Source organism: Bos mutus, chromosome 8 (genome assembly GCF_027580195.1).
Source record: "Bos mutus isolate GX-2022 chromosome 8, NWIPB_WYAK_1.1, whole genome shotgun sequence".
Taxonomy (NCBI): Eukaryota; Metazoa; Chordata; class Mammalia; order Artiodactyla; family Bovidae; genus Bos; species Bos mutus.
The window spans coordinates 61015057-61039340 of record NC_091624.1 but is presented as its reverse complement, the minus strand read 5'-3'; the positions used below and the strand labels follow the sequence as shown (position 1 = coordinate 61039340).

At 38.3% G+C, this 24284-nt stretch overlaps 1 protein-coding gene across 2 annotated transcripts in view; it reads left to right on the top strand.

Moving 5' to 3' along the window:
* Nucleotides 1–23648, top strand: part of OSTF1 (osteoclast stimulating factor 1) — a 61125-nt gene extending 37477 nt beyond the window's left edge. The window contains exons 3-11 of one of the 2 annotated variants that reach the window (XM_070375754.1): nucleotides 543–593; nucleotides 3505–3568; nucleotides 5397–5450; nucleotides 6929–7036; nucleotides 7936–7985; nucleotides 11680–11758; nucleotides 14917–15015; nucleotides 22652–22682; nucleotides 23064–23648. In XM_070375754.1, coding sequence (XP_070231855.1) covers nucleotides 543–593; nucleotides 3505–3568; nucleotides 5397–5450; nucleotides 6929–7036; nucleotides 7936–7985; nucleotides 11680–11758; nucleotides 14917–15015; nucleotides 22652–22682; nucleotides 23064–23091 — 564 coding nt within the window. In that variant the 3' untranslated portion in view covers nucleotides 23092–23648. The remainder of the gene's footprint in view (nucleotides 1–542; nucleotides 594–3504; nucleotides 3569–5396; nucleotides 5451–6928; nucleotides 7037–7935; nucleotides 7986–11679; nucleotides 11759–14916; nucleotides 15016–22651; nucleotides 22683–23063) is intronic. The other variant, XM_005887851.3, reaches the window with a different exon arrangement.
* Nucleotides 23649–24284: the final 636 nt, after the last annotated feature.

The window sequence follows — 24284 nt, the reverse complement described above, 5'->3', positions numbered from 1 at the left end:
TGAGATGTTCATTCTCTCCGAGCATGAAGAGATAAGGTAATGGTTTTCTCAAAATAAGTAGATAGTGATGTTGATATGAAAATGTTTAGATTTGAAGCCTAATCATTTTGGAGAGAGCCAAACTTCTAGCTGTTTTTTCATGGTTTTAATTGTAGACATTGATCCTTTTATGAAAATATATATATCACCATTTGAAATTTTTATAGTAAGAGACTTTTATTAATAATCCTGTTTTGGCATAAAAGTGCCTTTCTTTTATTGTGCAGGAAAATAAGATGTGTGTATGTGTGTTTGTGGAGCTGGGAATTCTTATTTGTTATGTTAAATCTTTGAAGCTTCTCATGGGAAGATTCACCTTATACGTATGTTAACTTGTCAATAATGTTTTGTTATGTGGTTATGTGCAGATTTAAGTATGTAAAAATCTATGCTGCCTATAAGGACATTTTAGGATTTGGAATTTATGTAATTATTTTCATGATTGTGTTCTAATTCATGAAAAAAATCGCATAGAGTAAAACTTAAAGTTTTTTTTTCTTCAGCCAGATGAATTGTACTTTGAAGAAGGTGATATTATCTACATTACTGACATGGTAAGCCCAGTTAATATTTTTTCATACCAGGCATGAATTAAAGATATATAAGACTATTTTTCAGTACATTATTTACATGTACAGCTTTATAGAAATACATACACCCAAGTCGATTCACTTAACACAATTTGTAATAGCATAAGATCGGAAGTAACCCTTATGTCCATCAGTAGGAAAATAGTTGAATGAACTTTGCTGTATATACAAAGAAAGTATTATTCAGCCATAAAAAGGAGTGAGGAATATCTCTATATAATATTATGGGGTAATTTAAGTGAAAAACAGCAAGGTGAAAAAATTGCAGATAGTGTGCCTTTTCTTATCTAAAAAAGGATGAGAGGATATACGTATACTTATTTTCCTCAATTTAAAATAAAAAGTCAACGGAAGAGTTACACATTTTTAAAAAGTAGTTTCCTCTCTGAAAGGAAAGGGAAATAGAATGGAGGAAATATATAGACGGAATAGAGACTTGTAAAAAAATTACATCTTGTTTTGGAGAGCACACTTTGTAATCCTGTAAAACTTTTGTGTAGTTATAAAATTGAATGATAAAAAAGCAGTACCTGAAAATGAAAAGCAGAATGAATCAAATGAACTTAGTTGTATCCCAGAGAGGTAGAACACACAGAAAGGAACTATTTCAATTGACTTTAAAACTCGGCATTTTGACTGAATATCTCTAGTCAAATAATATAAGGAACAGAAAGAACTGCCGCCCCCACATTATAGACTGTTTTTAATCATGATGTTGTTGGAGAAATGTTGGTATTGTTATTCTGAGATTGCTGCAAGCATGTTGCAGTTTAGAGCAAATGAGTCATTAGGTCAATGATGTAGAAAACTGGGAGTTTCAGTCTGCAAGAAAGGGTATATAGATAGATATAAGATCAATGAACTTAAGTAGCTTTACATTTGAATTCAAAGTGTGTTGTTTTTTACCTAAAAGAAACAAAAATATTTCTTAATCTGTCCTTTGAATAGGTGAAAAAAAAAAAAAAAGACCATCCTGATAATAATATATTTCCCATTAAAAGAAAAAAAGTTCTTTTGAAAAATGTCTGGTACTAGGTTGAGAGCAGCAGAGGTATAAGATAAGCCCAGGACATCTTCCTATTAGAAAGCAAGGAAGCCAGCAAAGACTATGAGGGTCACACTGGAAAAACACTGGAACTAAATAGAAGAGGCTGCCACTAGTCAAAGATAGGACAATTTTAGCAATCAGTTAGGGCAACAATCCCAAGGATTGAAATACATCTACTCTGTTTAAATTCATGAGCTCCTAATGGTACTTAAAAACAAAACTAAACATCATTGGTCAACCTGAGAGAATGCTAGGGAACCAACTTTTTATTCTGGCAACTGTTAAGGAAAAGAATCAATATTTGTTCTGCCTTTTCTTTATGAACTTTATCTCCAGGTCACGTGAGAGTTGATGAGGAAAAGTTTGTCTTTAAAGTAATATTCTAGTTATTTAAGGGCTTCCCTGGTGGCTCAGCAGTAAAAAAATCCACTTGCAATGCAGGAGACACGGGTTCAATTCCTGGGTCGGGAAGATCCCCTGGAGGAGGAAATGGCAATCTCATGAACAGGAGAGCCTGCCGGGCTACAGTCCACGGGTTTCCGAAGAGTCAGACACAGCTTAGGCACTGAGCATGCAAGTGCATACTAGTTATTTAAATGAAGAAGGAATGATAGAATTAGAATGTCACCATTTGCAAGCCTTATGAAATAATGGATCCAGATGCTCATCATTGGTTACTAATGCTACAAATAGAGAGACCTAGACACTGAATGTCTCCTGATGGAAGAATCAATGCTACAGATGAAATAATCTTGCTGAAGTTGAATCTGAATCTAATTAAGCCTTTAGAACTAATCAACACTTTTTAAACAATACAAGGTGCAAAGGAGCACATTTTTTTTATAACAAGGGATGCAACATGCAAAATCCAGACTATTTGAAACTCTTCAGAACAAACTATTTTCTTCAACAAGCATATTGTGAAGGAGTGAAAAAAAAAAAATAAGTGAAGGGGGAAAATATAGACTAAAAGAGACGTAAGAGACAAATCATCCAGTCATAGTGTTTGGCCTTATTATGAGACATATCAGAAAATTTGAATATTGTACATATTTGATGATATTAAGGAATTGTGGAAAAAACTCTAAGCTGTGATAATGGTATTATCATTATGTCTTTGAGAAAGTCCTTATCTTTTAGAGAATCATATTGAAATATTTACAGATAAAGAAGATGATGTCTAGAATTTATTTCAGAATAATCTGAAGGGGAGGGGAGTTGTAAGTGAGGTAATACATTAAACAGTATTGGCTATGAGTAAATAATTCATGCAGTTAAGAAATGGCTATGTGTAGGTTCCGTACAGGTTTGCATTTTTTTTTATGATTAAAAAGTTACCAAAAAAAACCAACAGTGAAATAAAGAGATCTTTAGAAAATCAAATATATGTATATCTTGAGACTAAGAAATTAGACTTTGGGCAAAAAAAATCCTATAGATAGTCTGAACTAAACATAATTGTTTTACTTCTCTTTCATATTATCTTTGTGTGATTTGTTTGAACATTGGAACTCTTCTATTGAAGTGTATTTGATTTGTTACAGGCAGATGTGTGTATATTTGTAATTTAATGATAAAGGGAATGGATAACCATAAGTAAGGAAACAAGAAGCTTGATCAATGTGACCAGGGCCGATGGAATTACTGTTCAAAGCAGTAACTCCACATTTGAATTGGAAGCGTGTATTTTATCTAAAAGAAGACAAAAATATCTCTTGCTCTAGCCTTTGAAAAGGCTAAAATGAGGCCAGCATGAGCCACATGGTTTAATAGTGATTGAATGTAAACTGGATTTGGTGCCACTTAATTTAACTCTTCTTTCACCAGAGTGATACCAATTGGTGGAAAGGTACCTGCAAAGGCAGGACTGGACTGATCCCAAGCAACTATGGTAAGATGGCTGCAGTGGCTTTCTTGGGCTATATTCTGTGCATTCTCGATTATCTGGTTCCTGAGACCTTTCTGCTTTCTCCTATGGCTGAGAAATTGATGGGGTCATTGCTAGTCTGAGACATTTTCTACTCTGAGCCTTCTCTTAATAGAGTGGTCATGGACCCTGGAGGTGCTTGAACTTGACTCTTTGGCTTAAGAAAATGCCCATTGTAACATTCTTGAAAGAACTTAAGGTTTCCAGGGAAATGCTTTTGGCTTTACTTTATTCAAGGTTAGAACATTTTTCTTTTTTTTTACTTTCTCTTTTGTTTTTTAGACTAGCCCTTTCTTTAGTAAGTTACTTTGCCTTGTTATGTTAATTAATGTCTGGGGCAGTGATGTTCATTAAATGAATAATAGCACAGTGAGACGTGGGCCCTTGCCATGAAGCCACTTCTAGTTGCAAGGAGGACAAAGCAGACTTTGATAGAAATCTGCAAAGTAAAAAGTGTACACAAATTGATAAACCAAGGGTCCTGGTTTTTAATTCTTCTTCTACTCCTAACAATGAGGGACCTTACTTAAGGGACTTATCTGGTGCCCGTTGGACCATTTCTCCATCTGTATCATGAGAAGTTTGATTCAAATCACTTCCAAGGTTCCTTTGGACATTTTAATTAGATATATCCTTGGACCAATAGTGCTTGCATCAGGCACTAGTTCCAAACACTGTAAGGTGACTTACGAAATTTCTAGGAAGCACTTCACAGTTCCTAGGGGAGGAGAGGGGAAAGGAGGAGAGGGGAAGTTTGCAAAGGAGAGGAGGGGAGGGGAGGAGACAGAGGAAAGGAGTGGAGGGGAGCAAAGGGGAGGGAGAAGGGAAATGAGTGAGGCTAAGCCCTTCACACAGGGGCCTCACTTACCTGGTCTAAGGGCCATATCATTCTGGATTTTAGAAGGCTTTAAACATTTCTACACTCCTCTTTGAAATCCCAAATAAACAACTTCTGTGCACTCCCTTCCCAGCTGCTCAGAGACACCGAGGGTGCAATATGTTCCTCAGTTGCTAGATCCCTGGTAGCCAAGGGAGTGTCCAGTTACAGCCCTCTGGTGGGAGGGGTGCATCTGAAGTCTCATTTGAGCAACAGTCTTCATGTGGTCACTCCTGCTGATTCTGTGACAGCAGTGAACACACCTTTCTTAGAGGCAGGTAGGCGTGCTGATTGTGCTGATTGCCCTTTCTGAATACAGAAAGCAAAATATTTCTGCTTTGCCCCACCCCTCTTATGCATGCATACAAGGGAAACAATTATTTTCAGCCATCTTCAAAGCAGGGTGTTTTTAAAGAATGTAAAAATGAATCTCGAATGCTTTTGCAGTTTCCTGACTAAATTTCTTGTTGAAATATTTGAGCAAGCTAGTATGCAGGCCTTGGATCTGTGTGTTTTTATTTATTGTTGTTCAGTTGTCCAGTAGTGTCCAACTACTGCGACCCCATGGACTGCAGCCCACCAGGCCTCCCTGTCCCTCACCATCTCCCGGAGTTTGCCCAAGTTCATGTCCGTTGTTTTTATTTATACTTCGAATTAATTACTGCACTTATTTCTGTTTATACTCCCAGTTAATTGTGTTATTGTCTTAACTTGGTTTCTTTTGACACATTTAGCTTCTTTCAAAGCATAAAACATCACTTTGATTTTCTGCCATTTTTAAAATCCACAGTAAGTCAGGGTAGCTGTATGGTGGAAAGATCCTGGCATTTCTGAAGCTTGGGTACTAAGCTGGTTTCACGGAATCCTTTGAGTGGCCTTCTCAGCATTGATTTGCACTTTTTCTTTTCAATCTAGTGGCCGAGCAGGCAGAATCCATTGACAACCCATTGCATGAAGCTGCAAAAAGAGGTAGGTATGATTCTTTTTGATTGAGATAAACAGTACTGTAAAACACACAGATAATAATTATATAGTTTGATGACTTTTGACAAATGTATACACCCGTGTAACCAACACCCAGGTCAAGATCCAGAACATTTGCATTATCCCAGAAAGTTCCTTTCCTAGTTAAATCCTTGCCTCCCACAAAGACAGGCTCCATTCTGCCTTCTTTCACTTTACAGAAATGTGTGATTTTAATTTTTAAAATGTCAACAAATACTTTTGAGCCCCTTACCTGCCTTGTGCTTAGTGGCAAGTGGAAAGGCATGGTCTGTGACTTTCAGAGCTTAGAATCTAGCAGGCAGAGACGTGTGTAGCACATCTTTACAAGACGTGATAAGGACCGTTGTTGAAGTGTGGGTCAGTTAAACAGGCTCTAGAGGCCAGAGTGAGTAACTGGCCTCATTCTGGGCAGAGGGTTGGGGCTTCTCAGGGGTCTAGGCTCTGGGAGAGTGTTGGTATAGGGCTGGTATGTATGGGAGGATGGACTTGGGGAGGAAGGGAGCCACCGGAGATGGGATTTGAATTGGGCTGGCCAAAAAGTGTTTGGATTTTTTCTGTAAGATGTTATAGAGTACATGGGACTTGATCCTATTGATCAGTGGTTCTCCACTGAAGGGTAATTCCTCTCTTCAGACTTTGGGCCATTTGGCAGTATCTCGAGGGATGCTGGCACCTTTTGGGTACAGGCTGGGGGTGTCACTCAACACCCTGCAGTGCATGGCACTGCTCCCATAACAGAGAATCCTCCAATGCCAGATGTCAGTTTGGGCCACTGTTGAGAACCCTGCCCTAGATAATGGGGAGTTTTTGTCAGGCTACAGTAAGCTCCCATTTAATTTTAGATTTTCTTGAAATCTGAGTATATAAAAGGAAATTATTAGTTTAGGATTATGTGTAAATATAACTACTAAATCGACATTTTAAAATTTCTAGATATTTAAAAAAATTTTTTTAAATAAATATTTAGGCATTTAGCCAGAGGATTTTAAATTAATAGCTATACTTTAACATAAAGAACAGCACTTAGAGTAGGTTATTTAGTTTTTATGTCCTTGTAGGAACTGAAAGTGTGTTTTAAATATGAATATGAGTAGTGTCTGCTTGTTCTTAGGTTTGATTGTTTTTTTTTTTCCCTCCTCAAAGTTTTAGGAGTTCACAAAGGAAAAACAGGTTTTTCCACAGTGTAAAAATACCTTAAATAGACCCATTTTAGCAACTGTTCCCATTAACCTACCATTAAAAATTGATGTGAATGCTTTCCATTAATAAACTGAAAGTCAAGATGCACCATAGAGAATGCATTACAAGGGCAGGTTTTAATTTCAGACTTGCTGACTAATCCTTTGCAAATACAAATTTAGGCAGGATGAAATTGATTTAAAAGCAAAACAAAAAAATGAGAATATTTTTCATGTGTTTTTATAATTATAAAACGTTTTCAGGCAACTTGAGCTGGTTGAGAGAGTGTCTGGACAACCGAGTGGGTGTTAACGGTTTGGACAAAGCTGGAAGCACTGCCCTCTACTGGGCTTGTCACGGGGGTCACAGAGGTATTGAGTTTTGTTTGTTACCGTGAATGTCTTTGCCACTGAAAATGTGCTTCATCCAGGGGAGCCAGAGTTACAGAAATGAAAAAGAAAACTTGCTTATTCTTTTTAAATTCTTCCGAACATCAGCCTTTTAAAAGCCCAGTTCCTGAAAGTTCTGTAAAACTGTAGGTGGAATGTGACTGGTCAGCCTCACTGTGGGCACCTTTCCACTTAAAAGAGTGAAAGCTTCCTTTCCTCTCTCAGGCTTGGAAGAGCAACAGGAAAACAACAGTAATAGAAAAACACACCCCACTGTCTAACCTCACTGAAACAAGGGCCACAATTGACTCCTCTGGCTTAGTTTATCCCCCAAAGCTTTTACGATTTACATTCTAAGTTTAAGGTTTAGGAGAAAGACAGCATTTGCTTGAGTTGGTGATTCAGTTGATAACTTTCTCTCTTACAATAAATAATAATGACAGATGGAATTTCTGGATGTATTTCAGCCTGGTGGAGAATCTACCGCAACCTACTCTCTTGCTCCCTCTCCCTACAACACACAGAAAATAATCCCAATAGTATTGGGAAACAAAGAATCCAAAAAGTTAAATAGCATGGCCAAAGGAAAATTTAAGCACAAATTAGTGATATGAATTTTAGGTACCCCAGCAAGTGTAAAAATATTCCTATCACAGATGTCATGTGACAATGCAAAAGCCAAAATATTTGAAAAAAATTATCCCTAAATAATTCTGTTTTTTAGAGTCTTATGTCTTCTATTTACATAAAGGTTGAAAAATTTGTGATAAGGAGTTTTTTGAAGATTCTTCTAAAAAGAATCCTTTTAAAATTATTATACAGAGTCTTATCAGGCTTTTATTCCCATTCTTTAAAAAAGATTGTTTCTATTTGAATTTCAGATATAGTGGAAATGCTGTTTACTCAACCAAACATTGAACTGAACCAACAGGTGAGTTTGCTTACATAGAAATCATTTAACCCGCTTGCCTTGCTCTCATAGTACAGCTTATAGGTGTGTAAAATCCTGTCGACGTCTTGAAACTCAATTTTTCCCATTTATTATCTTTCATAAAACTTTTAATCTAAATACTTCAAGCACATAGTTAAAAATTATTTTTGCATTAAAGTGCAAACTGTATAAAGCTCAGAATGCCTGCCACACTCCTCCTAGTATATCACTTTAAGCTTTTGGTGCTTTCCTCTTAATCTTCACATTACTGAGAAATATGTTTGTGGAGCTGTCTCACAATTCACCATCTTCATAAGTGTTTTGGGATCCTATCTGGTAGGTAGAGCGATCCATACTTGTCAACAGCCTGTCATCTTCCACCACCCAACTTCCAATCTCTCCTCCTTTGGTTCTCCTAATATGTCATAATTTTTGGTTGTATTACTATATGATGCTCATGGTATTGTGGCTGTTTCAATATTGTTCGCTGTTTATATAATTTCTTTTGTTTCTGTATTTATAGCCTTTTATTTAGTACTTTTTTTTTGTATCCAACAAAGACCTCTACACTGTTTTGTACTCTTTTGATATACTTTTCTAAAATGTATATGATAGTTGCTTTCTTGTTTTTCTTTCTGGAATCATACTGAAGGCCTCCATCTTCATCCTCTGATGGGAGCAACTTGATCTCTACTACTCTTTGATGTCTTCCTGGGAAACCCTTCACTGCCCTCCTGTGTTGTGTCCTCACTTTTCTAAACCCTGTGTCTTCCATTAGTTAAAGAACACCTTCAATAGCTTCCTGAGAAAGGGGAGCTTGGGCTTGATTATTTGGCTGATAGAATGCTGGGTTGAATCACTTGTATTTTTGAGCATGAACAGTAATAATTCAGCACTCTTTTTCGACCACCGACTGCCTCACTGTTTGGCCTGAGCACACCTACCAACTCCACCGTGGTGACGACAGAATGGCACAGATTGCTTCTGGAAAGCAACATTTTTTTGTAAAGCAACATTCTTCTGTAAAGCAATATTCTTCTGGAAAGCAACATTCTTCACCTGTTAGGTGGCTTTTTGGATATGCATGCCCTTAGTGGCCTGGGCAGTTTCATGAGTGTTCTGAAAGTGAACATGAGGATTTGAACCTCTTGATTTGCATGATTTCTGGGTTTTTCCAGGTTTTTCCGGGGTTTTCTGGGTCAGGTGAATAGCGAACCATTTTTAGAGGTCACTGCAGGCCGCTTACCAGTAAAGCAATTATATACATATTCAAAAACATTTCCTGCTATTCACTGTACTGTATCTTTTCCCTCTGAGATCTGTTAGTTTGGTTTTGATCTTTCTTCAAATCAGTTCAGTTCAATTGCTCAGTCATGTCCGACTCTTTGCAACCCCATGAATCACAGCACGCTAGGCCTCCCTGTCCATCACCAACTCCTGGAGTTCACTCAGACTCACGTCCATCGAGTCAGTGATGCCATCCAGCCATCTCATCCTCTGTCATCCCCTTCTCCTCCTGCCCCCAATCCCTCCCAGCATCACGGTCTTTTCCAGTGAGTCAACTCTTCGCATGAGGTGGCCAAAGTACTGGAGTTTCAGCTTTAGCATCATTCCTTCCAAAGAAATCCCAGGGCTGATCTCCTTCAGAATGGACTAGTTAGATCTCTTTGCAGCCCAAGGGACTCTCAAGAGTCTTCTCCAACACCACAGTTCAAAAGCATCAATTCTTCGGCACTCAGTTTTCTTCACAGTCCCAACTCTCACATCCATACATGACCACAGGAAAAACCATAGCCTTGGCTAGATGGACCTTTGTTGGCAAAGTAATGTCTCTGCTTTTCAATATACTATCTAGGTTGGCCATAACTTTTGTTCCAAGGAGTAAGTGTCTTTTAATTTCATGGCTGCAGTCACCATCTTCAGTGATTTTGGAGCCCAAAAAATAAAGTCTGACACTGTTTCCACTGTTTCCCCATCTATTTCCCATGAAGTGGTGGGACCAGATGCCATGATCTTCGTTTTCTGAATGTTGAACTTTAAGCCAGCTTTTTCACTCTCCACTTTCACTTTCATCAAGAGGCTTTTGAGTTCCTCTTCACTTTCTGCCGTAAGGGTGGTATCATCTGCATATCTGAGGTTATTGATATTTCTCCTGGCAATCTTGATTCCAACTTCTGCTTCTTCCAGCCCAGTGTTTCTCATGATGTACTCTGCATAAAAATTAAATAAGCAGGGTCACAGTATACAGCCTTGACGTACTCCTTTTCCTATTTGGAACCCGTCTGTTGTTCCATGTCTAGTTCTAACTGTTGCTTCCTGACCTGCATATAGGTTTCTCAAAAGGCAGGTCAGGTGGTCTGGTATTCCCATCTCTTTCAGAATTTTCCACAGTTTGTTGTGATCCACAGAGTCAAAGGCTTTGGCATAGTCAATAAAGCAGAAATAGATGTTTTTCTGGAACTCTCTTCCTTTTTCCATGATCCAGCAGATGTTGGCAATTTGGTCTCTGGTTCCTCCGCCTTTTCTAAAACCAGCTTGAATGAACATCGGGAAATTCACGGTTCACGTATTGCTGAAGCCTGGCTTGGAGAATTTTGAGCATTACTTTACTAGCCTGTGAGATGAGTGCAATTGTGCGGTAGTTTGAGCATTCTTTGGCATTGCCTTTCTTTGGGATTGGAATGAAAACTGACCTTTTCCAATCCACAGTGCCTCAAATACATACTGCCTTTGTCCATTCATGTTTGAGTGTGTCTAGAAGCTCTGTGTGCTTGTGAGGCTTACTGACTGGTAGGTTTCTCTGTAGGGTAAGATGGTGAGGTCCTCAATGTTTTTCTGGCTTATACCCAGATGCCAGTTAAAATAGTCACTTCTTCCTCTCTGTTGGGGCTGTTCAGCTCTATCAGAGCAGCATTCTCCAGCCTCCTTCTTGGGGTAGATGCTAGACTATACACACTGGGGCTGTGTTTGTGTGTGTGTGTGTGTGTGTGTGTGTGTACACTGGGGCAGTGGGGTGTGTGTATGTGTGTGTATATATGTGTATGTACAAGCTGGGGCAGTGGGGTGAGGGTATGGGGGGTAGGGAAAGGCAGCTAGGAGAGGGGTCTTACTGCTCAGTGTGTAGGTTTTTCAGCTAGCCCCCTGCTTTTAATTCCTGGCCTCATTACCACCTTCTCTTATGCCTCCAAGTTCCATAACCTTGGAAACTGTCTGGGTAATTTCAAAGTATGATAATTCTACCATCTGTACTGGGTCATCTGGCAGCCAGGAGAGAGAAAGGTGATCTGGGGTTTGGGGGTTCTAATTACTCAGTAGAAACACTTTCACCCAGTACTCTTGGTTTCACTCCATGCCTCCTTCCTGCTCCAGAGTCTCCAGTGTCTCCAATTCCTCATTCATGCTGATTTCTACAGGGACAGATCTGCTTGCTTCCTCCTAGTATCTCCGTCTGTGAGCATCTGCATTTCCACATGTGCTCTGCCAAGTCAGTTGCTCCTCCGCCATTGCATTCCCTCTCCTCATATGACTCATCGCTCATCTCTTGAGTCTCTTTTCCCTCTTTGGAATTTTATATGGTTTTTTCACTTTATTCTCATTTTAGATTTACTTAAGCTAGAGTAAACCTAAATTTGTGTATATTTTCAATCCTCACTCTCTTTTTAAAAAATGCTACTCTCTCTTGTTATCACCATAGAACAAGCTGGGAGACACAGCTTTGCATGCTGCTGCCTGGAAGGGTTATGCAGATATTGTACAGTTGCTTCTGGAAAAAGGTAAAGTGTTTAGTTTTTCTGGTTTTGCATCACTCTGAAAATCAAACTCCATCCAATTACACCATTTAAAAATAGCAGGGAAAATAATGGGCTTCTTATTTTATAACCGGGATTTTGATCTCTGTCTGCATCATGGTGTTTTTCTGATAAGATAAAATTATTGAGGTGGTTTCTGTTTTTCATTTTAAATTAAAAGTTTGGTAAGCTTTAGCATTATATATGTTACTTTTAGTAAGAATTTATTTTTCTGCAGGATTTAATCCTACATTTGTTCAGGATTAAAGGGACCTAGATGGAAGGTATGTGTGTGTGTTTGCATACATGTGTGTGCACACATACAGAGGAGATCTCTCTAAGAAAGCTGTGTGGGTAAAGTTGCTGAGGCCCCGGGTTCTCACAGGCAAGTCTTGATTAGATAAGAAAGGATGCTGTGGCACAGTGTCCTGCTTTGAGCTGAGCAGGTGCTCAGTGTACAGCAAATGAGAAGAGGCCTTGATTCCACATTTTTACACAAGTCAGAAGGAACACTGAAATAATGGACTCAACCATCTATTCATCTGTCTGTCCCACAAGCTTTAGTTAACCCTTATAGGGGGCCAGGGATATCACCACACACTGCACCCTGGTCTAAAGCTATAATATAGGATACTTGAGTTCCCAGCCTGCATGTCATGTGGAGGTACTGTCATTAGGGATCCTTGGAGCAATGTTGTGAGTTTTCGATTTAAAGTTTGTTGATGATGTGAACTCTAGGAATAAGAGATCAGACGCCTTGATGACCTCTATAGTACCCCTCACAAGTATACCAAGAGCTGTGTTGTCTGCTATGGCAGTCACTAACCACACAGGTTGCTGAGCACTTGAGATGAGGCCAGTCTGAATTGAGATGTGCTAGAAGTGGAAAATGAACATCAGGTTTTGAAAACCTAGTGGGGAAAAAAAAGTGCTGTATCAATAATTTTTATATTGATTACATGATGAAGTGATAACATTTTGGATATACTGGGTTAAGTAAAATATATTGTTTAAATGAGTTTTACATGTTGAAAATGCAGCCACTAGAAAAGTTTAAATTACATCTATGGCTCACATAATTTTCTGTTGGGCAGTACTGGTTGAAATGGTTTTCTTTTCTGGCATCCTGTCTCTGAACATTTCCTGTCCTGACAGAAATTATGTATGTGAGTTCTCAAGTGTAAAATAAGATATGATTAATCACAGAACTGTGAACCCACAGAATGTTTGACCTGTAGCACAGCGAGAGAATGAGGTTTTGTATATAACCCCAGCTGTGGATAGATCTCAGGCTCTTGACGAGAGATTCTTCACACACAATCACCATATTCCTAATTAAATGTGCTTTCTCTCTCTTTTTCTCTTGGCTTTTTTTCCTTTTTTTTTTTTTTTTTTTTCTTGGTGATATTTTTGTGCCTTTGAGTTTTAGGACATTTATTTTTTGTTTACCAAAGAGGATGTGTTTGTAGAGAAAATGGCACTCTCAAACACTGTGGCAGAAAGTGTAAATTGGTAAGCCTTCTTGGAAGACAATCTGACAATAGCTAACAGAATGAAGGCATACATATCCTTATATTTCAACGCTACTTCTAGAAAAACATCCTTCAGAAATACATAAAAGATGTGTTTCAAGGAGGCTCATGACAGTATTATTGTGATAATGAATATTAGAGTCTAAGTGCCTCTCAGAGAGGGGTGGTTATATAAATCTTGGAACATCCACAAAATGGATTAATTATCAATGTTTAAATAGATTGAGTTATAAGTTCGTGTACTACTAAGGAACAAATAGCATGATATATTGTTAAGTTAAAAAAACCAAAACTAGTATGGCAGAAGCCAACACAATATTGTGAAGCAATATTCTCAAGTCAAAAAAATATCAAAACTATTGGTTATGAGTGAGGAGAGGGAAGGGGGAAGGATAAAATAGAGCTAGGGGATTAAAAGGCACAAAGTACTGTGTATAATAACTATAAATGGAATATAATCTTTAAAATTTGTGAATCACTGTTGTACAACTGAAACATATAGTATTATACATCAACCACACATCAGTTTTTTTAAAAAAGGAAAATACCACTGGCAAAAAAAAAAAAAAACCCACATCAAATTAGACCAATACCTGTAGTATGATTTTGTATATGTGTGCACAAGTGTCTGTGAATGCACTCTTGCATGTAAGGGAGATGGGAGCTGATGCCCACTTGTTGGGAATGGTCACCTATGTGGAAGATAGAAGATGGGGAAGGAAGGGGTTAGTTGAGAGCTGAAATGATACATAAGCTTTTGTTTAGCATATGTCTGTATTTTCAAATCTTTGACAATGAGAATATATTTATGAATTCTGATGTAATTTGTAATAAAGATGGGGAAAAGGTGAGTGGAAGATGGGCTATGCAAACAATAGATTGCCTCCAGATTTCAAGGTTTACTAATTCTGCTAATAATGTTTGAAAGTATACTTAAGATAAATATTAATCTCCTCAAGCTCAACTCACATCGTCTTTTCTAAAGACCTTCTTGAATGAAAGAGGCAAAGGGTGTATAGCAAGGCACGTTGACTCTAACTGAGCTAGTGTTGTACATGGAGACAGTAAACTTCTCAGGGAAAGTTTCACACGCAGGGACTTGAAAGGAAAGGCTGTATTTCAGTTGTATATAATTATTACAGGTGCAGCAGTAAGCTCCCTGATTAAAGATGCCAAATATGCTGTTGCTGTTTTGTGAAAGTTTTACTGAAAGAGCTTACTTTAGGGTCAGATGATTCTGTCCTTAGTTTTGCCAAAAGCGATGTTTTGATGGAAAGAAGATTGGCTGCTCTATAACTAACATCATTACTGTTTGTTATGTAAGAAAGTTAAGAGAGTAAATCCTAAGAGTTCTCATTACAAGGAAAACATTTTTTAATATTCTTTTAATTTTGTATCTATATGGGATGATGGGTGTCCACTCAACTTGTGGTAATCATTTCATGATGTTTCATTATGCTATGTACCATAAGCTTATAGTGTTGTGTGTCAATTATATCTCAGTATAACTTGAAGAAAAGAGAGGAAAAAGAAACTTAAAAAAGAAAAAAAAGATTGGCTGCTACTATAGAGTCTTCAAAACACCTAATTTCTTTTCTTGTGTTGGGGAAGGTGCTAGAACAGACTTAAGAAACAATGAGAAGAAGCTGGCCCTGGACATGGCTACTAATGCTGCCTGTGCATCTCTCCTGAAAAAGAAGCAGGGAACAGGTACTTGATTTTAATCCTTTTCCCTCATAAGGCCGTCACGACTTAAGATTTATCAATTCAATATTGGGGAAAGTTTTTTCTTGCTGAATTCTACAGGTGATTCTAGAGTTAGATTTTATATCCTTGGTCTGAATCAGAACCTCCAACATGGACAAATATATCTATAAAAATAAATTTGTAGAGACATTGATCTTTTGCTGTGATTAGTATGTTTCTTTTATTCCTTGCAATCAAGTTCTAATTACCTTGCTTTCTATTATATTATATATATAAAGAGATATTTCTGTTTCTTTTATCAAAGAACCATTGTTTCCATACTTTTGTTTTAGATTATATATATATTTTTAGATTTTTAATTGAAGGATAATTGCTTTACAGAATTTGTGGTTTTCTGTCATACATCAACAAGAATCAGCCATAGGTATACCCTTGTCCCCTCCCTCCCAGATCTCTCTCCCATCTCTCTCCCCACCCCACCCTTTAGCCTGTCGCAGAGTACCTGTTTGAGTTCCCTGAGTCATACAGCAAATTCCCATTGGCTATCTGTTTTACACATGATATTGTAAATTTCTTTACTCTCTTCATACATCTCCCCTTGTCCCTCCTCCCCTCCCACCTTGTCCATAGGTCTGTTCTCGGTGTCTGTTTCTCCATTGCTGCCCTGAAACTAAAGCCATCAGTGCCATCTCTTCAGATTTCATATATATGTGTCAGTATATGATATTTATATTTCTCTTTCTGACTTATTTCACTCTGTGTAATGGGCTCTAGTTTCATCCACCTCATTAGAACAGATTCAAATGCATTCCTTTTTATGGCTGAGTAGTATTCCATTGTATATATGTACCACACCTTCTTTATCCATTCATCTGTTCCATGTTCTGGCTATTGTAAATAGTGCTGCAGTGAACATTGGGGTACTAGTGTCTTTTTCAGTTTTCATTTCTTCAGGGTATATGTCTAGGAGTGGGATTATTGTCATATGGTGGTTTTATTCTTCACTTTTTAAGGAGTCTCCATACTGTATTCCATAGTGGCTATATCAGTTTACAATCCAGAAATGCAAGTGTTCCTTTTCTCCACACCCTGTCCAGCATTTATTGTTTGTAGACTTTTTGATGATGGCCATTCTGACTGGTGTGAGGTGGTATCTCATTGTAGTTTTGATTTGCATTTCTCTAATAACAAGTGATGTTGAGCATCTTTTCATGTGCATAGCCATCTGTAAATCTTCTTTGGAGAAATGTCTCTTCAGGTCCCTTTCCCTCTTTTTGATTGGATTCTTTTCTTTTTTGGTATTGGGTTGTATAAACTGCTTATATATTTTGGAAATTAATTCTTTATCAATTGTTTCCCTTGCTATTATTTTCTCTCATTCTGAGGATTGTCTTTTCACCTTGTTTGTAGTTTCCTTTGCTGTGCAAAAGCATTTAAGCTTAATTAGATCCCACTTGTTTATTTTTGTTTTTTAATTTCCATTATCTAGGAGATGGGTCATAGAAGATCTTGCTTTGATTTATGTCATTGAGTGTTCTGCCTGTGTTCTCCTCTAAGAGTTTAATAGTTTCTGGTCTTACATTTAGGTCTTTAATCCATTTTGAGTTTATCTTTGTGTATAGCATTAGGTAGTGATCTAATTTCACTCTTTTGCATGTGGCTGTCCAGTTTTCCCAGTACCACTTATTGAGGAGGCTTTGTCCCATTGTATATTCTTGCCTCACCCCACTCCAATACTCTTGCCTGGAAAATCCCATGGATGGAGGAGCCTGGTAGGCTGCAGTCCATGGGGTCGCGAAGAGTCGGATATGACTGAGCAACTTCACTTTCACTTTTCACTTTCATGCATTGGAGAAGGAAATGGCAACCTACTCCAGTGTTCTTGCCCGGAGAATCCCAGAGACGGGGGAGCCTCATGGGCTGCCGTCCATTGGGTCGCACAGAGTTGGACACGACTGAAGCGACTTAGCGGCAGCAGCAGCATATTCTTGCCTCCTTTGTTAAAAATAAGGTACCCATAGATACGTGGGTTAATCTCTGGGTTCTCTATCTTGTCCCATTGGTGGCCTAAGTATTGGAGTTTCAGCTTCAACATGAGTCCTTCCAATGAACACCCAGGACTGATCTCCTTTAGGATGGACTGGTTGGATCTCCTTGCAGTCCAAGGGACTCTCAAGAGTCTTCTCCAACACCACAGTTCAAAAGCATCAATTCTTCTGCACTCAGCTTTCTTTGTAGTCCAACTCTCACATCCATACATGACCACTGGAAAAACCATAGCCTAGACTAGATGGACCTTTGTTGACAAAGTAATGTCTCTCCTTTTTAATATGCTAGGTTGGTCTAGGTTGGTCATAACTTTCCTTCCAAGGAGTAAGGTTTTTTGAGTGGTTATTGCTAAATATTTTTTATTTATGTATTCAAGAGTTTTATGATTATAATTTCTGTTGTAAATGATGGTATCAATAAGCTGTGATCAAAATTATTCTAGACTTTGGAAACTTATCTGGTCACAGTTCTGTGGGTGGTTTTTAAAGATAGAGTGTATGATCTCAAAGATAATATCTATTCATGTGGGAGAAGAGGTTTGAAAGGTTTACATGCACTTCTGAACAGTTTGGTGGTTTTGAAAGTGTGTTAAAGGAAAGAAAAGGTGTTAAACACATTTGTGCCATTCATGATACTATTCATAAACTGGCTGTTTATTTGACTTCTCAGTATGTAGCCTATTGAATGTGCTCCTCCAGATTCATTCTGATACGGTGATTTTCCGAAAAGGAGTGCTGGGAGGAGTAGAAGGATGTGCCTTGAACTTTTCTTCCCATCCATCTCTCCTTTGTCCCTCTTTCATTCTTCATTAGCCTCCTGGCCCATGAGAAACCCAGAGGGGTTTAAAAAAAGGATGCTTGGTTGGAGAGAACATTTGAATTCAGTCCCCCTGCATTGGGAGCATTGATTTTTAGCCACTGGACTACCAGGGAAGTCCCATGGATACATTTTTACTACTATTTTCTAGAAAGGAACTGTGCTTAGTCACTCAGTTGTGTCTGACTCTTTGTGACCCCATGGAGTGCAGCCCACCAGGCTCCTCTGTCCATGGGGATTCTCCAGGCAAGAATACTAGAGTGGGTTGCCATGCCCTTCTCCAGGGAATCTTCCTAACTCAGGAATCAAACTGGGGTCTCCTGCACTGCAGGCGGTTTCTTTACCAGCTGATCTACCGGTGGTGAGGAGGTGGGGGCAGGGGCAAAAGTGGAAGACTCGCCTTTTGCATGCGTTCACATTGCTACTCATCATTCAGGACTTTTTTTAGTATTGCTTTAGGGTCCAAAGTTTAGTTTGATCCCTGTTAGTGGAGAATCACCAAAACAACTTTGTAAGAAATTTCTATTATAGAGGGTAAGTGCATGTATTTTCATTTTATCCTTAGAATATTATCATTTTCAGAGTTCTCAAACTTGGGTCAATGAGATACTCATTTCTGTTTTAATCATTTGAATCAAATTCCAATTCATATTTGAATTCTTGGGAAACTTATTTCTCCTATCCCTTGATTTATGAGAAGAGTCAATATTATGCTGTCCCATAGTCCATTTCTAGCAGTAAAGTACAGTCAGTTGCCTGGTCTCCTGGCTTCACCAGTCAAAAAAAGCAAACATCCTGTCTCTCTTCTTGGCTTACCAGGGGCGCTTCCCAGAATCATCCTTCTTGTGTACATGTGTGCTAAGTTGCGTTAGTCATGTCTGAGTCTGTGCAACCCTTTGGACTGTAGCCTGCCAGGCTCCTCTGTCCTTGGGATTCTCCAGGCAAGAATACTGGAGTGGGTTGCATGTCCTCCTCCAGGGGATCTTCCCACCCAGGGATCGAACCCACATCTCCAGTGTCTCCTGCATTGGCAGGCAGTTCTTTACCACTAGTGCCACCTGGGAAGCCCCATCATCTTCCTTACCTATCATCAAATTCTCATCATAGTTCTCCTCACAAATCCATTGCTCCTTTTGTTCCTTATTTCAGATGAGTGTTTATACCAGATTTTTATTTAACCTCAGTCCAGGTATAGTATAAACTATTAAGCAGTTAGGGATTTCTTAATTATTCAGTGCCATGAATGTTCACTGGCAGAGCAAGTTGTCCTTTAAAGGAATTACTCATGCATAGATTTATACAGGTTCTACTAACAAAGTAAGAAAGTTTTTACCAGCCGAGTGGTGCTCCCCAGCAACATTTTGACCGAGAAGCCATATTTGAAGCTGTGTGGGAGAAACCCTTTTATTTGAGGTAGATCTCCTACTCCCTGCTGCCTTGGTTGAGTCAGGAAGAAGGACTGTGACCTAGTTTCCTTTCTCTGCCTCTGACTTCCTATTGCTATATTAGTAGCTCCAAAGCATCCTGACTGAGGAGTACCAATTTCTTATGAGTTAAAGGTTATCAGTCTCATGCACATTGAGTGTGATTGTGATAGATAAGGAAAATATCACACCTGCTCAGACCCCAGAGAGTTACACCTAGAAGGCTCCAGATGAGCAGGAGGAAGCAGGTGACAAAACTTTTCTCTTTTTTCCCTTAGGTTTTTTTGTAGTCTTTGTAGAAAAGGGCTGGGAGGTGGATGCCCTTTTTCTCTGTTTACTCCAAGTATCTTTAGTCTACCTCTCTAAATCTGTGCAATACTCAATTCAGTATTGAGGTATAATCTTGGGACTTGGCACACAGAACCAAGAAATGAATTTTCATATTTCAGTTTTCATATTACCTTTTTCTCTCCTTTTTTTCTTCTTTCATTCCCCCAGTCATCCAGTTAAAATTTTTTTAATTTGTATTTTGATCCTAGTTGGAATAAGAGCTTGAATTCTGGGTCATATAGCTAATTGCCACCATGAACTCTAAACTAGAAAAGGTATATTTTCATATTGTTGGCCACTTTTGAAAGTTTCTCTTGAATTTCTTATAGGGACAAGGTAATTTACATGTTACACTAACATGAAGAGTAACTTTAGGATATAGGGGTAGGGTCAGGCCATGACTGAGGACTGAACCTTGAACCTTTAAGTTGTTCTTCCAGTTTTTAAAAGCTGGGGTATAATTTATACTAACTAAAATATGTAAATCCTAACTGAACATCTTGATGATTTTTTTTTTTTTTTTACTGTGCTTTGCTTTTTTTTTTTTAATTCATTAACCTGGTTTAATTCACACTGAAATTTTGTTGTTCTTGTTGTTTTTTGGCTGCATCGTGAGGCTTGTGGGGATCTTAGTTCCCCCATGAGGAATCAAACCTGGGTCCCTGAAGTCGAAGTGCAGAGTCCTAACCACTGGACGGTCAGGGAATTCCCACTGTGCTTACGCGTACTAACCACAACCCCGATCAAGATGGAGGACACTTCCCGCATCCCAGAAGCCTCCTTCAGCATCCCCTGCTTCTCTCACCATAGATTAGTTTTGCCTGTTTTCAAACTTGATATAAATGGAATCAAACAGTATGTGCTTTTTGGTGTCTAACTTTTTTCGTGTAACACGTCTGTGAGATTTATCCATGTTGTGTTTTTCCCGCCATCATTTATTTATTCATTTGTATGTCTGTCTTAAGTTCTGGTGCTTGACTTGGAATGTGTAATCCAGGGCAGTGAGACTGAGAAAAAAATGGAAGTGAGGTAGGAGAGGCTGAGAAACACCGTTGGGAGACAGAGTACCATGATGGTGATGCCCCAGGATGGGCTGTGAAGATACAGCTCATCATCAGCACTTGGCCGTATTGGAAGTTTCCAGAGAAACTGTGTCTCAGAGAGTCTATAGAAGTAAGGAAGGAAGGAGAAGGAGTTTATTAGCCTGCCTACCTCTCACTTTCTATTTGGTCAGCATTTGTACCATGGCAAGTTATCTTTCTCTTGCTTAAAGCAAAGTGCCAAAGTAACGATTGAAGGATAGAGAATATTTCTGATATAGCAAAACATAGGATTGTAGTAGCAAAGTACAAAAGAAAGGGGAAGAGTTTTGCTATATTTGTCTTTTTGTATTTAACTTAAAAAGCTACCAGTTCACAGCCAGTTGTGAAGTTCATGGGTGTGTGTGGGATAGAAGAAGATACCTTCCTCCCAGGTCTCCAGAGCTCCTTTAAAGGAGAATGGAGACAAGTACAATCAACCTGGAGACTTCTAGTAGTTTGGAAGCTGGTGTGAAATCGCTGAAGCACACTTCTGTTCTGCTTATACCTACTTGTTCTTTTCCCTTTCTTTTTGTTCCATGTATAAGATGTAAGATAAGTTGGTTTCTATATCCCTCATATTGACTCTCCCCTGCCCCTCCCTTTTTAAAAATAATTATTTTCCTAAACATATTCTTTAAAAAACTACAGTATCATCAAATATCTTGTTATAGTCTAGATTTACCATTTTCTTTTATATGTTTATTTATTCTTTGCTTACTTATCTATTTATAGTTTAAGTAGGGTCCAAAATGATAGCTATGTCTCTTATTTATCTGCTTTTTTCAATTAATGCTTCCTTCCCCTCTCATTTTCCTCTTTGTTTGGCCTTGCTTTTTATTTGTTAAAGAAATTGGGACAATTTCCCTGAATTTCCCAGTCTAGACATGGCAAGCATGCGTTTCCATGGTGTCGTTTGTCATGCTCCTCTGTCCTCATCTTTTTGTCAGTTGGTGTTATGTCCAGAAGCTTGGTTAGACTTAGATTTTTTAGGGGTAGAGGGAAGAATACTTAATAAAGAAAATTGTGTTCTTCTGTCAGAGGCACATAATATTAATATCTGTTTGTCACTTGTCCTGTGATGTTGGCATCCATGGATGATTATTGTCTAGATCCATTGTTTCACTGATGGTTACAAAATGGTGATATTTTAATTTCATTCCCTTCTCGGTTATTAGTTAGAACATCCTATAAAGAAAAATTTCCCCTTATCAACTGTTTGCTTACTTACAGCAATAGTTTGTATAGCAGGGGCAGAGTAAGAGTTCTGCCCCTGAAAGCCCTTTAAGAGTTTTCAAAGTAACCTGCTGGTTCTCTGTTATTTTTTGAAGGGAACCACACACTCTTTGGTGGTTGTTGAAATATTTGCTGTGTTTTCATCCAGTATTGTTAATTACTGGTAGCCTACCTTTGGCTAGTGGAGACCCCTTCTGGTTGGATCCTGAGCCCTTTTAAAATGATGCTGTGTTTGCTAGAATCCTTGCTTTATAGCTTAAGAAGGGGTTTCAGGTCCATCTTTTACAGTTTCTGTCCCAGACTTGGAATCAATCATATCTCCAATGAGCAGGGGCTTATAGTGTTTAAAGACAATGTTCTGGGTGCTATAATACACATTTATTCAACTGTAACAATGTGTTTATACTTGCATTTCAGTTTTTCCCTTAAAACTATACCTTGTGTAAGCTGTTGCTGTAGGAATTTGACTAGACTATTTGAATTTGAATGGACAGGTGAACAGGTAAAAAGATCAGATACCTTCCTTTTGAATTCTGTTTAGGGTTGACAACATTTGATGGGATTCAGCTCTTTCTGTTTTAAAACATTATTTATTTTTCATTTCAGTTTCCTTTTCTTCTGCATATTCTTTATCAATGTTTGCTAAAATGAAACTGAAGCTTCTGTGTTTTCATTCTCTTTCTTTTCCTTTTCCCCCCTCATTAGTTATCTTTCTACCCAGTGACCTTGCCTTCAGGTAAGGCTACAGGTTGTGGACTGGCTGAAGCCTCCTGTGCACTTGTCATTGGGAGAGGAGGTTTGGAAGCACAGTTGTCAGGGTGGACGGGCTTCTGGCGTGTCCCACGTTGGTCATGGTGCATGTGGCTGGTGGTGTTCTGTGGTGGGAGGCAGACTAACAGCTCCTCAGCACCACGTTTGTTGCTTTTTTGCGTGTCTAGGTAACGTGCAGACAAATGTAGCTGTCAGCCTCTGTGGCAGCAGAAGCTGATAATTAGACTGGAAAGCAAAAGTAGAGAAAGATCCTTGGGGGAAATACAACCCCTAGGAGCTTTGAAAGTGAAAAAGAATCCAAGCCATTTCTAATTTTTCTGTTTTGCTTTTCCCCCTATTCCTTTAGATGCAGTCCGATCATTAAGCAATGCTGAGGACTATCTTGATGATGAAGACTCAGATTAATTCCCTTCCGGAGCTTTGAGATCTAAAACTTCTGTTGCTTTTGCCATTTCAAAACCTTGTCTTTGTCAGAAGAGTGTTGATAACTGTAAAAAAAAAAAAAAGAAAAGAAAAGTCTATATGAACGTGGCAGTATTGCACTGTGTTTGAATAAAACTTGTAAGTGACTAGTTCTCACCTTCAGTTTGCCAATAAGTGACTGGATATTTTGCTGTATAAAGTACATGTTTGCTCACCAGAGTAGAACAAGAAGAGATTATTTCTATTTATCAAGCTTAAAGGAATTTTAAGAATTTTTTTCTTTAAAAAAGTCAGGTTTTTTTTTTTTTTTTTAAAGTTCTTTACCTCAAGGATTGAGATATTTTGAATGGATTTTTCAAGGGAAGAATGCTTATTATAATAATAAACCAAAAGATTTAACAGAAAATTGTCAGCTATTCTGACAAAAATAAACATTTTAAGAGACTTTATTTCTTTTGTCTGTTTTATGGTATTACTCTTTGCTGATAAATAAAGCTTTTTATATTTAGGTAAAGCCTGATTTGATTTTTTTTAAATACATTTTGTATTATTAGCAGAGAAGAGTCAGCAGCCAAATTTCTTTCTTTTTTTCTGGGTACAGTGTACTTTATTGTTGGTACAAGACAAGGTGGGGCTCCCTAAGCCCCTCCCCTTCTTCAGGGATGTGGGATGGAAACTGTGTGGACATTGGAGATTCTCAGTGTGTTAGGGGATCAAGTTTGGCATAGTAGTGGAATTTCTGTTCAGCCTTCTATTGATATATCTGCTTTGATTAAAGTCAAGGCAGCAATCATTGAGGAGATACATTTCTAATAAAATATGTAAACTTAAAAAAAAAACTTTTTATATTATATTGGGATATAGCCAATTAACAATGTGATAATTTAAGGTGAACAGGGAAGGGACTCAGCCATATATATACATGTATCCATTCTTCCCCAAACTCCCCTCCCATCCAAGCTGCCACATACATTTAGTAGAGTTCCCAGTGCTATGCAGTAGGACCTTGTTGGTTATCCATTTTAAATACAGCAGTGTGTATGTGTCCATCCCAAACTTAAACATTGTGAGACTTTCGGTTTTCTCTCCAATGTTATACTTAATGTGAAAAAATTTAGCAGCTCATTACAGTTTGCTTAAGATT